The sequence below is a fragment of the Quercus lobata genome, chromosome 1 (genome assembly GCF_001633185.2).
Source record: "Quercus lobata isolate SW786 chromosome 1, ValleyOak3.0 Primary Assembly, whole genome shotgun sequence".
Classification (NCBI taxonomy): Eukaryota; Viridiplantae; Streptophyta; class Magnoliopsida; order Fagales; family Fagaceae; genus Quercus; species Quercus lobata.
Window position 1 is genome coordinate 17,259,891 of NC_044904.1, and position 16,167 is coordinate 17,276,057.

A 16,167-nucleotide genomic window follows, 5' to 3' on the forward strand; every position below is an offset into this window, starting at 1 on the left:
GACCCAAACTCGATGGAAAAATCTTGCACATCAGAGCATCATCCCTGGAATGAATAGCCATCTTCTGGCTGTAATAACTTACATGTTCCATCGAATCCGAGTGGCCATCATACAGAGAGAACGTAGGTTGATTAAACCGCCGAGGATGGGTAGCGTCATCTATGCTTGTTGTAAATGGTGATTTGGAAATCTGACTCAATGCTTTGTTCATCGCATCGTTTCCCAAGCCCCTGCTAGTGGGACTTTTACGCCTACGCCTATGACGACGCTCCTCTTCGTAGGAGAAAGTTTCGCTTTGCGGAGTCCTCGACCTTCGCCTGTAACTAGTTTCATCCGACTCCCCGGATGATAGTTCAAGGCGAGGTGGTGAACGTTCCCGTCGTGCATGGCGCAACTCTCTCTTCAAGTCCGCAATCTCATGTTGCAAATCTCCATCATGATTCACGTGGGAAACGTGACTCTTCCCGCGTGTACGGGTTCTCATGGTGTGAGTAGTATGTATACTCCCCTCCTGGACTTCCCTCTGTTCGGGACCTCTTCGAGGACCACCGTGCTGAGAGCTCCTTGATTCTGCCTGATGCGGGCTGATATCACCCTGATGCAGCCCCGCTGCGGGGTGACGCAGTTCCACTCCTTCCATTGAAAATGTTGTATTAGAGGTTACAAAAGCTAACACAAGTTCTCCCCACAGACAACGCCAATTGTAAGGACGAGATTTAGTACCGAACCAAAATAGTATCCGGTTCGTACGTGAAAGGCCCAAACAATATGATTTTAAGAGCGTGGGTGTAAAGAACTAGGCTAACTGTAATCTAACCTCCCAAGACTCAATTTCATAAACGTTCAAGATTTTTCAGTTGATATTCCGGATATTCCCCCTTAGTGACTAATACCAATCCTTCTTTCTCTTCTCCCTTTTTTCTCTCTACTTTTCGTCTCTTATTCTTTTTTCTTTCTTTTTTCTGTCCGATCCCCCCCTTTTCATGTTCTTCCTTCAGTTTATATATCTCCCTTTGCGCTCCATCCTCGCCGCACACGTGTAGGTTGGGTTCGGAGGATTTCTTTCTGTCCCATCTGGTACCTCCTGGAACTTCCTATAGGCAGCTGTAAGGCTGCTTCCCCACTGTTCAGGTATCACCTCCACATTAATGCGGCCAGAGAGTTGGTTGAGAGGTCATTAATGCGGAGGTAGCTGTAGCTTCAGATATTTGTTTGCCTTATCTCTTTCATCTTTAGTCAGCTACTCTACCCTTTGAGATGACTGAATTCTGAGATCTGATCGCAATGAGACCATGTCCTGATCGTTCTCGGACGCGATCGTCCTCGGACGCGTTCTGCCGAGGACCATGGTGTCCTCGGATGGGTATATGGCCTCCGATGGGCCACTGGCCCAACAATCCTGAACTCATTCTGAATCCTATAGGCCTATTAGTCGAACGATCCCCACAATCAAATTCATCCAAAATTAGAGAAAAGTGTAATGAGAGTCTATTCCTCACACGCATCTCTAGTCTCCATTTCTCTCTTAAACATATGGACATGAGAACTTTATGTCTAATGCAAAGGCAAAAACTTATGTAATAACATATCCAACATATTTGCCCAAGGCATTGGGATTTGAATCAATTTTGTTTGGATATTGAACCCACATGTTAATGACATTTATTACTTATCATACTTCTACATAAAAGAAGAGAGATTTAAAGTGATGGCAAATACAAATTCTCGTGTAATCAACCTATTGTGTATGCAATAAAAGACAATTAGACAAAGATTATAAAAAAAAAAAATACAATTAGAAAAAAGCTAATATACAACTCAAAGTATTGTAGCTCAAGAGTATTGTGCAGTCACTACAAGAAAAAGGGCTATTGTGGCGGTCCAGAACCACCGCTAAAGCCCCAAAAACCGCTGCTAAAGGTAGATTCGACCTATAGCGGCGGGTGCTATTGCGGCAGGTCGTCCTGTCAGTGCTGCAGTGCCGTTATAGGTTGATTGCTGCGGTCACGAAAAGCGCCGCTATAGATGTACCTTTTAGCGGCGGGTGAAGGTTTATTGTGGCGGGCATAAAACCGTCGCAATATGTCTTCAGAATTCGTGGGACTAACTTTTAGCGGCGGGCAAAGAGCGCCGCTATAGACAATTGATCAAAACACCTAAATGTACTTTTAGCGGCAGGCGATAAGCGCTACTATAGGTATTTATTTAAAACGTAAAATGTGAACCTTTAGCGGCGCTTTTTGACCGCCGCTATAGGTTTTTTTTTTTTTTTTTTTTTTTTTTTTTTTTTTTCCTAATGGGTTTTAAAACTGCTACTTGCTAGTAAATAAATGGTTCACAAACCTGTTACAAAAGACCTGTAATAGTTTTAGCTCTACTAACACAATACCACAAATGTAATTAATTAACAACACCACAAATGTCTTGAAACTAATGTAATATTAACATAGAAATATATTATCAAATACATAACATTGTCTATAACCACCATCTTAAAATTAACAAAAAAAAGATGTGTTCATTTGAATAAAATAACCGCTGAAATTAATCTAATACTATAATCAAAATTCTAAAGTGTGAAATAAAATTCTAAAACGTTCTCAAAACAACATATCTTATATTGTTTTTAAAGATTATGAAATAAAATTCATTTTAACAAAAGGGAAATCCCTTGTGTAATTTGTAGCATATCCATGTCAAACTTGTAAGTTTACCCTCAACCTTTAGTCATGTAGAAAGCATCCTTACATAACAAGGTGCTTTGAGTTCCATATAATTCAAGCATAAGTTGGCCAACAATTTTTTTTTTGATAAGTAACGAAAATTTTATTAAAAAAAACAAAACTAAGTACAGCGGTGGTGTACTCAGGGAGAAAGGCCAACAATTATGATGGAAGACAGAAGCCAAGACAGGTCTACATAATCTTACCTTGATATCTAATTATGAAATTAAATGCAAAATATCACAGAAGACAGTAATAATCTAAAACTTTTGAAATGTCCCTGAGCACTTGGGCAACACACAACTGTGATTTAAAATTTTGGATACATAAAAACTGTTAATTTCTTTTACGCAGAAGAAAACAAATTGCAAGGCAGACAAACTTGCCAATACTATTTTCCAACTAGTATAGCGTAAATATATAAAGTCCTAAGATATTCATCTTGAAAGACATATAGTCCCACATTACTAATCAAGCAAAGAAAAAATTTTAGGACTAAGTAATAGCTAAGGTTTCTGCACCAAGTCATGGTTATAAGTAACTTAACCAAAGTCTAGTTTTTCCCAATGGAGAACCAAATCTAACAATCTACATGAAAACTTATACTTACGCAAAGTAGGATCCTCTCTCTGAAAATGATTCAAAGCCTTTGAAAACTATCAAAAAAGAAAACAAGAAGATTGTCATGTAACATTGGACACTAACAAATACAACATGCACACATATAGGCACACTTAAACAAACCACTCACTTGTCCTCCTGAATCTTTTGAAACTGGTTGAACAGCTAAAGACATCATTGGCTTAGGGACATTCATAGAAGTCATTGTGGATTTAACTGACCCATCAGTAAATGTATATCCTAATCACACAAAAAATGCATAAGTTGAGAAAAATCAGAAAAGAAAAAGAAAAAAGCAACTAGAAAAAAAAAGTCATAATCATCAGGTTTCAAAGCCTCATGCCCTCATCTCAAATATTAGCAGTCTAAGTAATTATACCCATTCTGAAAACCATTATTATTTTCATACATTTCAAGTCGGGGAAGGGAGACTCGAACCCTAGACATCTCAGTTGCAAACTATAGGGAATGTCATTTTACTTAGAGGTCATGGGCTTGAATGTCCATTTTGATATTTTTCTCTCACTTTTAGAAACTTCAACTTGCACTAGCTCCTCACTTCTCACTTCGACCCCCATTCTATTCAGACAATTATGGAAAACAACACAGAAACATAAATTATTGTGTACACAAGTGCAAAGGGATAAGTGGGACTTGATGCACAATCCACACCAAATACAGCAACTATTTGCCCAGCATGTGCCTCTTGAATATCCTGTAGATATAAAAAAGAAAATCAACAACACAAACCCAAGAAGGAAGAAGAAAAAGAGTAAATTAGTTTGGATAGAAAACATATGACTTGAAACCCCAATCTATTAATTTAACACAAATATTATTTTGTTCTGAAAGATTAGAGTGCAACCTACCCCAACTTCACCCCTACCCCTTTACCACCTAAGCCACAGCATGGGGACAGGTAGAAGACATTGTAGAGATAGTTGGTTCGCAAAATTTGATTTCATGTATAAAAAAAATCTCAATCATATCATTAGAATTAATTACTAAGATGAATGTCAAAGCAAAACTAACCTCCATCTCATCAGAATGCATCCAAACCAAGCGAGGAATCTGTACTAGGAAGATAATATATCCTTAACTATTAAATTTAATTTAGAAATTCAATCAGTATCAAAGCGCTGATAGCATGATAAAATGGGCATGCCGGAAAATTCATTAACAAAATATAACTATTTTTCAAAATTTAATGGATGTAATTGTCCAGATTATATCATTCATAAAAGCACAAGTGCATAACACACATACAACATGTCTTACCATATTGAACCATAATAACGAGCATTGCAATCAGATAAAAATAGAAGCTTGGTCACCTTGCAGTACATGTCTGAGTACAAACATTGCCACTACATGAATGAAATAATAAGATAGTTGGACTATCAAGAAAATGAAAATATACCTCCTAGACAGGCATACCTCAGATATGTCAACTGACCAAAGCACCCTTCCTCCAATTTAAATGCTAACACCATAAGAGGCCCATCTGGACTTCCAGACAATGTGACCTTTACGAGAATAAAATATATCAATTCCTCAGTCAAGTTATAAAACAGATGATTGTACAAAATATTTTTTAGATAAGAGATGAAAGTACAGAAGATTGAGAACAAAAATTTATTTTCATCAGCCCAATACCTTCTCTTCATTCTTACTTTGGCCAAGAGCATAGCTACTGACTTCAGTTGGACAAGGCAAATAACTAAGTACACCATCCAAAAGTGGTGTACTCCAATTATGAAAATTATACATATCAACGATACATTTAACAGTTTATCAAAAAAAAGAAAAGAAAAAAAGAAACACATTGAACAGAAACCGTAAAAATAAAAACTCAATCAAATATATTACATTTACCTAAACATATTTACAAATAAAAATGCCTAAAACAAACAAGAATTAAGAAAGAAAGTCAGGAATAGAATAGAATAGAATACTTACAACAAATTCAAAAAAGCGTGGCATAAATCTGGATACTCCTCCAGTAATCTTTTTCCAATACCCTAAAATTCAAAATTCAAATCCCACAAAAAAAAAATAATAATAATCGAAAGCAAACGAAACCAGGAAATCTGAACCAGCACGAACAAGCTAAGAAATCAATTCGACAAACCACTTTTAAGCATATCAAAATCAATGCTAAAGCTTAAGCCAAAACCAATATCTGATAATAGATAGTATTCTTGATAATACATGTTTGATAGACCAAAGAAAAATCTTGGCAAACAAAACTCAAACCAAAAACAACAAAGAACTTTACATCTATAAGCATCCTGAAATACACAAATATACTACTGAGAATTTGAAAATGAGGGAAGAGAGTATCAATAATTTTGAACAAGGAATACAATGAAAAAGCCATCAGCTATTGACAATTACAACCAATCATTGAGCTGACATCAAGAAATAAATAAAAAGACTTAGCAAAAAAAAAAGAAAGGTGAAGAAGAGGTAGAAGCTAATAAATGTAAAGACATAAACACAAACAATTAGCTTCGTTCACTCACCTCCTGCACAAACCATTTAAGAAGTTCACATTCAGCAATGCCTTCACCAGTTTGTGCTAACGGTACATCAACTATCCCACCCACTGGAAGATCTGCTACAAGCGTCGCGATTGGCGTCGCCGTTGAGCGTCATTTTCTGGGACTTTTACAAGCGTCGCGATCGGCGTCGTCGTTGAGCTTCAGCTCGCCGATGAAGCTCAACGGCGAGCTGAGCGTCGCAATCGGCGAGCTTCAGCGTCGCGAACCGACGAGCTAAGCGTCGCAACCGCGATGCTTTAGCTCACCGATCATGACGCTGAACTGTCGCCGTTGAGCGTTAGGTCGCCGATGAAGCTCAACGGCGACGATTTAGCTCGCCGAAGCGTCGCCGTTGAGCTTCATCGGCGACGGTTGGCTCAACGGAGCTCATCGGTGAAGGTTTTCTTGTTTGGGTTTTTTTGGTCCAGATGGTTTTTTTTTTTTTTTTTTTGACTGAAATGCTTGGGTTGAAGTATATGAAGTGGCTGCTGGATGGGTATTGTATTCAAAAAATAATTATAAATTTTTCTTTTAGACCTTATTTTAGATTTTTTTAATATATAAAAAAAGGACTCACTTTAAGTTTCAATACAAAGAAAAGTAAAAAGAAAGACTCACGTAAAAAAAAAAAATTAGAAATTCACATTGAAGATAATGTAATCTAACGGAAGATTTGTCAAAATTCACATTGAATTAAGAAATATAGAGTTGGGTTCAAGTTCCACTTGATGTAACTCTAAAATTTTTTACACAAACTAATAACTTATTGTTGAATTCATATTTTGAAAATCCAACCGTTGGATCACATTTTCTATTTGCTCTTAACATGCATGTCAATTTTCTTGCCAATCGGATGTAATTTATCTTTTGATCTTTAAACTCATCTTTTATGCCTTATTTTAAACTACGAAAACTTGAATTAAAACAATTGATTGATGACATGACTATTAATCTTTGATCACCATGAAATTTTTTAAGCATGAAAAATATATGAAGATAATGTAACCCAACAGTAGATTTATCAAAATTCACTTCAAATTAAGAAATATAGGGTTGGGTTCAAGATACATTTGATGTAACTCTAAAAAATGTCACACGAACCAATAACTTATTGTTGAATTCATATTTTGAAAATCCAACCGTTGGATCACATTTTCTATTTGCTCTTAACATGCATGTCAATTCTCTTGCCAGTCGGATGTAATTTACCCTTTGATCTTTAAACTCATCTTTCATGCCTTATTTTAAACTACGAAAACTTGAATTTGAACAATTGATTGACGATATAGCTATTAATCTTTGATCACCATGAAATTTTTTAAGCATGAAAAATATATGAAGATAATGTAATCCAACGGTAGATTTGTCGAAATTCACATCAAATTAAGAAATATAGGGTTGGGTTCAAGTTACACTTGATGTAACTCTAAAAAATGTCACATCAACCAATAACTTATTGTTGAATTCATATTTTGAAAATCCAACCGTTGGATCACATTTTCTATTTGCTCTTAACATGCATGCCAATTTTCATGCCAATCGGGTGTAATTTACCATTTGATCTTTAAACTCATCTTTTATGCGTTATTTTAAATTACAAAAACTTGAATTTAAACAATTGATTGATGACATGACTATTAATCTTTGATCACCTTGAAATTTTGTATGCATGAAAAATATATGAAGATAATGTAATCTAACGGTACATTTGTCAAAATTCACATCGAATTAAGAAATATATCGTGGAGTTCTAGTTACACTTGATGTAACTCTAAAAAATGTTACACAAACTAATAACTTATTGTTGAATTTAAATTTTGAAAATCCAACCGTTAGATCACATTTTCTATATGTTCTTAACATGCATGGCAATTTTCATGCCAATCAGGTGTAATTTACTATTTGATCTTTAAATGGGAAGACGAAAAAATATAGGGAAATTTAAATGTCTATTGCGGCGGTCCAACCCGCCGCAAAAAGGAGTACATATTGCGGTGGGTCATTCACCCGCCGCTGTAGTCTGTCGCAAAATACTTGAGTTATTGCGGCGGTTCATTGACCCGCCGCTATATCTAAGTTGATTGTCGCTAAAACAGGTCTATTGCGGCGGGTCATCAGCCCGTTGCTGTAGTACGCCGCAAAATACTAGAGCTATTGTGGCGGGCATATGGAATGCCGCAATAGATCTCATATACAGCGGCGGGCCAAAAAAGCGCCGCAATAGGCGACATATAGCGGCGGTTTTTGCACCCGCCGCAATTGTTCAGTTTTCTTGTAGTGAGTCTTCGTATTAAGAGAATCCAAGCTCAAATGCCTCCCCTTTGTGTAACCCAAAAACAAAAAAAAAAGTATATATCTATAGTAAAGACATATCAGCATATTTGCTCTATGACTAGGGATGTTAAATGATGGCAAATACAATTCTTTATTAGGAGAAATTCATAGATCATAATTTTTTTTTAAGAATATATAGAGTTTGACTACAAATTTTACCGGCTCCTGTAGTATCTCAATGGCTTGAATTAATACTTATAACAAGTACCAAGACTTGGGTTTGAGAGCTAGTGAGAGAGAGAGACCAATGAGAGAGAAATGAAACCATGAGGTATATATTATAAAAAAAAAACCTCCCTTTTTATGTTATCAAAAAAAAAAAAAAAAGTATACAATCACTTAAGTATGGTTTAGTAAGTGGATACATTACCATTTTCGTCTTGTACTATAACCAAGTTTGTAGCCAAACTTTATCATTCTTTTAATTTTAAAAATGGGGCATGAGTGAGTGATTGTTATTCCCCCTTCTCATGTGTGTTGATTAGAGTGTTGAGTTTGGTGGTGATTTAGAAGAAATGATGATAAATCATAACTAGCGTACGAACTTTGTGGCTACATTTAGGTGTGAACTCCACATTTGAGTACATAACTATTGACCCTTCATGTGCAGATTATAAGCTAACAATGGGATGCTAGTATGATGTGTTGTCCCCACACTAGGTAATCGTTAACTTGTTTTTAATATTCTTTACCAAGAAGTAATAACTGTATCCACAACCACACGAGGAGACATAGTGGGGTTACACCATAGGAGGATTTAAACTAAGGATATATCTCTCATGATACAAAGAGTTGTTAGTTGAGTTACAATGCTTTTGACATTTTAACAATAATTTAATCTCTCATGATCCATGATGATACAAATTACCAATGTATATAGTGGCAAGATTAAAAAATTTAATTAATTAAATGTGTCTAGAGTATTGTTGTTTTACTGAAACTTTTTGATATTTCTAATGAAGACGTTCAAGATTCAAATTTCTCTTCTTTTATTGTTGTAATTATCAAACAAAATAAAAATAAAAATTAAATACATACAATTTATTTTGGTAAGGAATCTAATATATGATAATGTTTTAGAATTATACATGGTAACATAGTTGGAGCCCTTTCATTTATGTTACCTACATAGTATATATTTTACCTGGAAAGAATATAAATGCTCCATACGTTTATGCTAAGAAATCAAAGTTGTGATTATCCTTTCTTTATTTGCATGCCAGCATTTACACAAGGCATATATGTGTTTATAGATGTCAAGAGTAATGACTCCTAAGCAATTTTGATTATAAATAGACCTTCTTGGACCTTTTATTCTCACTAGAAAATTTTCATTGATATAGTCTTATGAGATTGTTTGTTAGATGACATTGATTTATCGGATCAATGATTTACCAGAGTTTAAAATTATGTCCTGGTTGAAGACTCTTAGGGTAATGCATGAATATAGCTCAGTTGGTCTTCAATCAGGTTAGTTTATAATTTATCTTGAATATATATATATATATATATATATTTTTTTTTTTTTATGACAATCAATATTAAGTATGTCTTTCTTACTTTTTAATTTTTTGCTTGCAGATTGTGTTAGATAAATTAAATCTTGCATCCAAGAACTCTATAAAACCCACCTTTTGCTACCAATCGAAGCCACATATGGAGTATACCTGCCTTGCAAGACATGAGAAAGTCCTTGATTGAGTAAAATAGTATTGATCGACCATTAAAACCAGATAATGGTTTTGATAGCTGTGCTATTGTTTTGTTTTGGTTTTTATTTTTTCTTTTTAAAAATTCTAATAATATCCAGTTATTCTAAATTCTTATAGTAAGATATCCAATTGTTTTAATCAAATAATTTGTGAAATCATTAATGGAATTAGTCCCATGTACTTGCTCAGGCACAACTCTCATGTACCTCCCAAAAAAAAATCTCTTTTTTTAATTAAATAACCTCTTACAATATCAAATTATTATTCTCGTTTCATTTACCAAAGCAGATTATTCTAATTTCATTTGACTAAATTCAATTAAATCCAATAATATTGTAATGAGCAATGTATGGAACTTTGATGTAATTGATTTAGATCAGTTAAATACTATAGGAGACGTGATTAGAAAATTTTAAAGCACAAAGGATGTCAATAAATATACATAAAAGTATAAAACTACAGCAAGTCTAGGCATATTTTTACCCAGTAAAATAATGTCAAAACTCACAACATGGAAAATTCCACGTGTGTGTAAAACGTTTAGTAATTAAGAGTGAGTCCCAAGATGGTGAGAGATCATTATTTTGAAAAATATTTTGTTTGTTTGGTTTAATTTTTAGACCTAGCTACAACAAGTTAGAAAAGAAGAGATTTGATTTTGAACTAACTGAGCAATTCTGCTTATCCACGAGACAATTGATTTTTTTTTTTTTTTGTTTATCTAGGACATGCACGAAACCTAAAATAAATATTGGCCATTCATTAATAATTAAGGAACCCAACCTAATAAAATCTGCTATGAGCAAATCTAATAAGTACATCAAGCAAATTATTGAATTAGATGAAAAAAAATCTAACCAACACGGAACTACATTTATTTATTTTTTTTCAAAATATCCATAGATATTAGATCGAAGGATCTCCAAATGTGTGGCTAACTGCTAACATACCTGAATTTCAAAGTTGCCAAATAATAATTGAGCACATTCAATACTGAAACACAGTCAAGTTTGGCTGGAAATGGAATATTAGGTTACTGACTTTACGTATTTAAATGAATAAAACATATGGTCGTTTACATTAAAAAAAAAAGTAATAATTAATTTACAACGTGTTTAGATTAAAAGAAATCCCCTCTCTGATAATAATCAAGTGAAAGAAGCCAAAAAAAAAAAAAAAATTGTTAGTTCTTGTTAATCTTCTATCTTGAAAAAAAGTGTACAGTAGCTATACCTAAAAAACAAAAATGATTTAACTATGGAAATTGTATAGTAAGTTGTAAGAGATGACGTACGTGTGAAGGTAATTCTTGGGGGATAAAAAAATTGTATACACAACCCTAAAATGGTTTTTCCCTAAAACATGGACTTTTTGAAGTTTAGAGAAGTTTTGATCATAGTTATCAGAATTCATAATGGAGGGAATATGTTTCTTTTTTGTTAAGAGAGTTCTAATCTATGTTGTCCGCTCCTAATCTTTATTATCAGATCAAGATACCAATCAGTTTTTGGTGTAGGCGACGATTAAACTCCGGATCTCTTATTCAATCATTAGAGGGTTTACCAGTTAAACTAACTAGAACTTACATAATAGAGCGAATGCTGATTTATTGAATTGTCAAGAAAGAAGTACAAGGTTGACTAGTAAAAAAAAAAGTCCAATAATTGAATTAATATGGAATTTATTTTAAAATATATAAATAAAGTAAAGAATACAATAAAAAAAAAAAAGGAAGTTAAACTATAAAATTATATATATACTATACATTAAAATTAATTGGAAAAAATAAATACAAATAAATTTTTGGAATTTTTTTGTCATCAAATAAGAGATTTGGAGTTTAAATCTCTTCTACACCAAAACCAATTAGTGTTTTGGCATGATGAAAAAGATTAATCATTATAAAACAGACATCATAGGTTTAATTTTTATATCGTATCTAAAAAAAAAAAAAAAAACATTATTCAAATATAGGATTTTATCTATACTATTTATAAGATGATTTCTCTCTTTGTGTTGAACTTTTTTATGTGGTTCAAAAATATCCCTAAACTTAAGTTTAACAGGGAAAAAACTTAAAGACAACCCAGTAAAAATATATCTCCAATTCTATTTAAAATGCTTGCAAAATATGACACTCTTCTACTAATCTATGTCTTCAAAATAAACTTATCCAAAAATTTTAAAAAAAAAATTATAACACTAGACCAAAAAAAAAAAGTCTTGCGCAGAGCGTGTATGATAAAGCTAGTATGTGTGTATATATACGACTAAAAAATTGACACTTTAATTGATAGTTTGACAATTTACTTCAAGATTAAAAGCAGAATACTTAAAATACCATAAATAACCATGAAAAATTGAAGGAAATATGATTATTTCATTATTTGATTAATATAGTAGAAAATTATAAAAAATTATAAATAAAAAAAACCAAACAGTTAGAATAAAACTATATACTGGTGGTTCGGTATTTTTCTAAAAACTAACAATTCTGCAAATCCGACATTTTCTTTTATAATGATCTTGATTTATATTGTTCATTGATTTAATCAATGTTTTTTTTTTTTTTTTTTTTTTTTTTTGAGAGTGGGTTTCAACTTATGGCGTCCGCTCTTGATGAATGCTCTTTATCATCAGACCAAGACACCAATGTTTTAAATTGCCATTTTGGTATGATATTGATAGCTATGGTTTTAACTATAATACTTAATCTCATATAATATTATTTTATAGGTAAATCATTAATTGTGTAACTTGTAATCAATCCCTTGAGATTTTGAGTGTAACATAAAACCTACCTCTAATATTCTTTTAATTGAAATTAATATGGACATGTGTTATTATATGAGTAACTTATTGTTTGTTTTTAAGAATATTTTATTAGTTTACTAATGAAACAACATCACATGGGTGTTATAAGTTACAATTTTTTCATATTTTATGAAAGAATCACAAAGTGATTTTGTATATATTTTGAAAGAAAGAAGAAGAAGAAGATAAAACTAAGGTCCATCGAAGTGGGCATCCTAAGTAATTTGTACAATAAGTTTTAATTTTTTTTTATATAAAAAAAAAATGAAATAAGCTGTAAATGTTATATATAACAACTGACCACTTCTCATCAAATTCATCCAAAATTAGAGAAAAGTGTAATAAGAGTCTATTCCTTACATCTCTAGTCTCCATTTCTCTCTTAAACATATGAACATGAGAACTTTATGTCTAATACAAAAGGCAAAAAACTTATGTAATAACATATCCAACATATTTGCCCAAGGCATTGGGCAGGATTTAAATCAGTTTTGTTTGGATATATCTATGGTAAAGACATATCAGCATATTTGCTCTATGAATAGGGACGTTAAATGATGGCAAATACAATTCTTTATTAGGAGAAATTCATAAATCATAATTTTTTTTAAGGATAAAGTTTGACTACAAACTAAACAATAGAAAGATGATAAATATTTCTATTATGTGCAATGCATATGACTCACTTAAAATGATTGTATACAATCACTTAAATATGGTTTAGTAAGTGGACATATTACCATTTTCGTATTATGCTCTAACCAAGTTTGTAGCCAAACTTTATCATACTCTTAATTATAAAAATGGGGTGTGAGTGAGTGATTGTTATTCCCCCTTCTCATGTGTGTTGATTAGAGTGGTGATTTTGGTGGTGATTTAGAAGAAATTATGATAAATCATAACTAGTGTATGAACCTTGTGGTTACATTTAGGTGTGAACTCCACATTTGAGTACATAACTATTGACCCTTCATGTGCAAATTATAAGCTAACAATGGGATGCTAGTAAGACGTGTTGCCCCCACACTAGGTAATCGTTAACTTGTTTTTAATATTCTTTACCAAGAAGTAATAACCGTATCCACAACCCCAAGAGGAGAACGCGGTGGGGTTACACCATAGGAGGATTTAAACTAAGGACTTATCTCTCATGATACAAAGAGTTGTTAGTTGAGTTACAATGCTTTTGACATTTTAACAATAATTTAATCTCTCATGATCCATGATGATACAAATTACCAATGTATATAGTGGCAAGATTAAAAAATTTAATTAATTAAACGTGTCAAGAGTATTGTTGTTTTATTGAAACTTTCTGATATTTCCAATAAAAATGTTTAAGGTTCAAATTTCTTATTGTTGTAATTATCAAACAAAATAAAAATAAAAATAAAAATTAAATGCATATAATTTATTTTGGTAAGAAATCTAATATATGATAATGTTTTCGAATTACAAATGGTAACATAGTTGGAGCCCTTTCATTTATGTTACCTACATAGTATATTTTACCTGGAAAGAATATAAATGCTCCATATATACGTTTATGCTAAGAAATCAAAGTTGTGATTATCCTTTCTTTATTTGCATGCCAACATTAACACAAGGCATGCTGTTGTGGTATATGTGTTTATGGATGTCAAGAGTAATGACTCCCAAGCAATTTTGATTATAAATAGACTTTCTTGAACCTTTTAGTCTCACTAGAATAATTTTCATTGATGTAGTCTTATGAGAGCGTTTGTTAGATGATATTGATTTATCGGATCAATGATTTACCAGATTTAAAAATTATGTCTAGATTGAAGACTCTTTTGGTAATGCATGAATATAGCTCAATTGGTCTTCAATCAGGTTAGTTTATAATTTATCTTGAAATTTATTTTTTTTATGATGATCAATATTAAGTATGTCTTTCTTACTCTTTATTTTTTATATTTTGCTTGCAGATTGTGTTAGATAAATTAAATCATGCATCAAAGTACTCTAGAAAATCCACCTTCTGCTGCCAATCGCAGCCATACATGGAGTATACCCGCCTTGCAAGACATGAGAAAGTACTTTTACAAGTAGTAATAACTTTCCCCTTGTAAAATGGTATTAGCCATTAAAACCTTATAATGGTTTTGATAGATATGCCATCATTTTTTTTTTTTTAAACTACATCTCCAATATTTATTCTAATTTTATTTACCAAAACAAATTATTCTCGTTTAATTTGACTAATTTCCATTAAATTCAATAATATTTTAAATAGCAATGTGTTTTTTTTTTTTTTTTGGATACAAATAGCAATTTATGGAAGTAATTGATTTCAAATAATTAAATAATATAGGAGACGTGATTAGAAAATTTTAAAACATAAAGGATGTCAATAAATATACATAAAACTACAGCAAGTCTTGGCATATTTTTACCCCCAGTAAAATAATGTCAAAACTCACAACTAGGAAAATTCCATGTGTGTGTAAAACGTTTAGTAATTAATAAGAGTGAGTCCAAGATGGTGAGAGATCTTTATTTTGAACAACATTTTGTTTGTTTGTTTTAATTTTTAGACCTACAACAGGTTAGAAAGAAGAGATTTGATTTTGAACTAACTGAGCAATTCTGCTTATCCACGACACTTTATTTTTTGTGTTTATATCTAGGACATGCACGAAACCTAATAAAATCTGCTATGAGAAAATCCAATAAGTTCAAGCAAATTATTGAAGATGAAGAAAACTCTAACCAACACAAACTTTTTTTTTTCCAAAATATCCATAGATATTAGATCGAGGGGTCTCCAACTCTGTTTTGTTTTTGTTTGTTTTCCTTTTTTTCCTTTTTTTTTTTTTTTTAATGAACGGTACTGTTCTGATCACTGGAGGGAGTGGCTAATACTCGGTGAATTTCAAAGTTGTCAAATAATACAACCATACGCCCTTGGTGTAATGGTCACTCCACAAGTATAAGTGTTTATGGGGTGTAAGGGGCAAGGGTTGGAATTCAAGTCTTTAAAAGGGAACTTCACACACATATACATTTAGATTAAATTAAAGTAAAATTTCTATCTTGTATAAAAAATAAAATAAAATAAAAAAATAAAAAGAGTTGCCAAATAATAATTGAGCACATTCAATACTAAAACACAATCAAGTTTGGCTGGAAATGGAATATTAGGTTCCAACCTTCTTGTTACGACATGTGCACAACCGTCTTTACTTATTTAATTGCCTGTTTGGATGGACGTGGAGTGGAGTGGAGGGGAGTAAAGTAAAGTTGGCTAAAAATAAGTAAATTTTGTGCTAAATCTATTCTATTATTTTCTACTCCCCCTCACTCCCCTTCAATCCAAACGGACCATAAATAAAACATATGGTGGTTTACACACACACACACACACACACATATATATATATATATATATATAAAGTA

At 32.4% G+C, this 16,167-nt stretch overlaps 1 protein-coding gene across 1 annotated transcript; it reads right to left on the reverse strand.

The window, feature by feature from the left end:
- Window positions 1-3,265: 3,265 nt before the first annotated feature.
- On the reverse strand, window positions 3,266-5,114 carry LOC115949966 (elongation factor G-1, mitochondrial-like). Its single transcript, XM_031067228.1, has 6 exons — window positions 5,001-5,114; window positions 4,765-4,870; window positions 4,377-4,438; window positions 3,999-4,059; window positions 3,475-3,584; window positions 3,266-3,379 (listed from the first exon to the last, which is right to left on the reverse strand). Exons 1-6 carry the CDS (start codon window positions 5,112-5,114, stop codon window positions 3,266-3,268), a joined length of 567 nt encoding a protein of 188 aa, XP_030923088.1.
- Window positions 5,115-16,167: the final 11,053 nt, after the last annotated feature.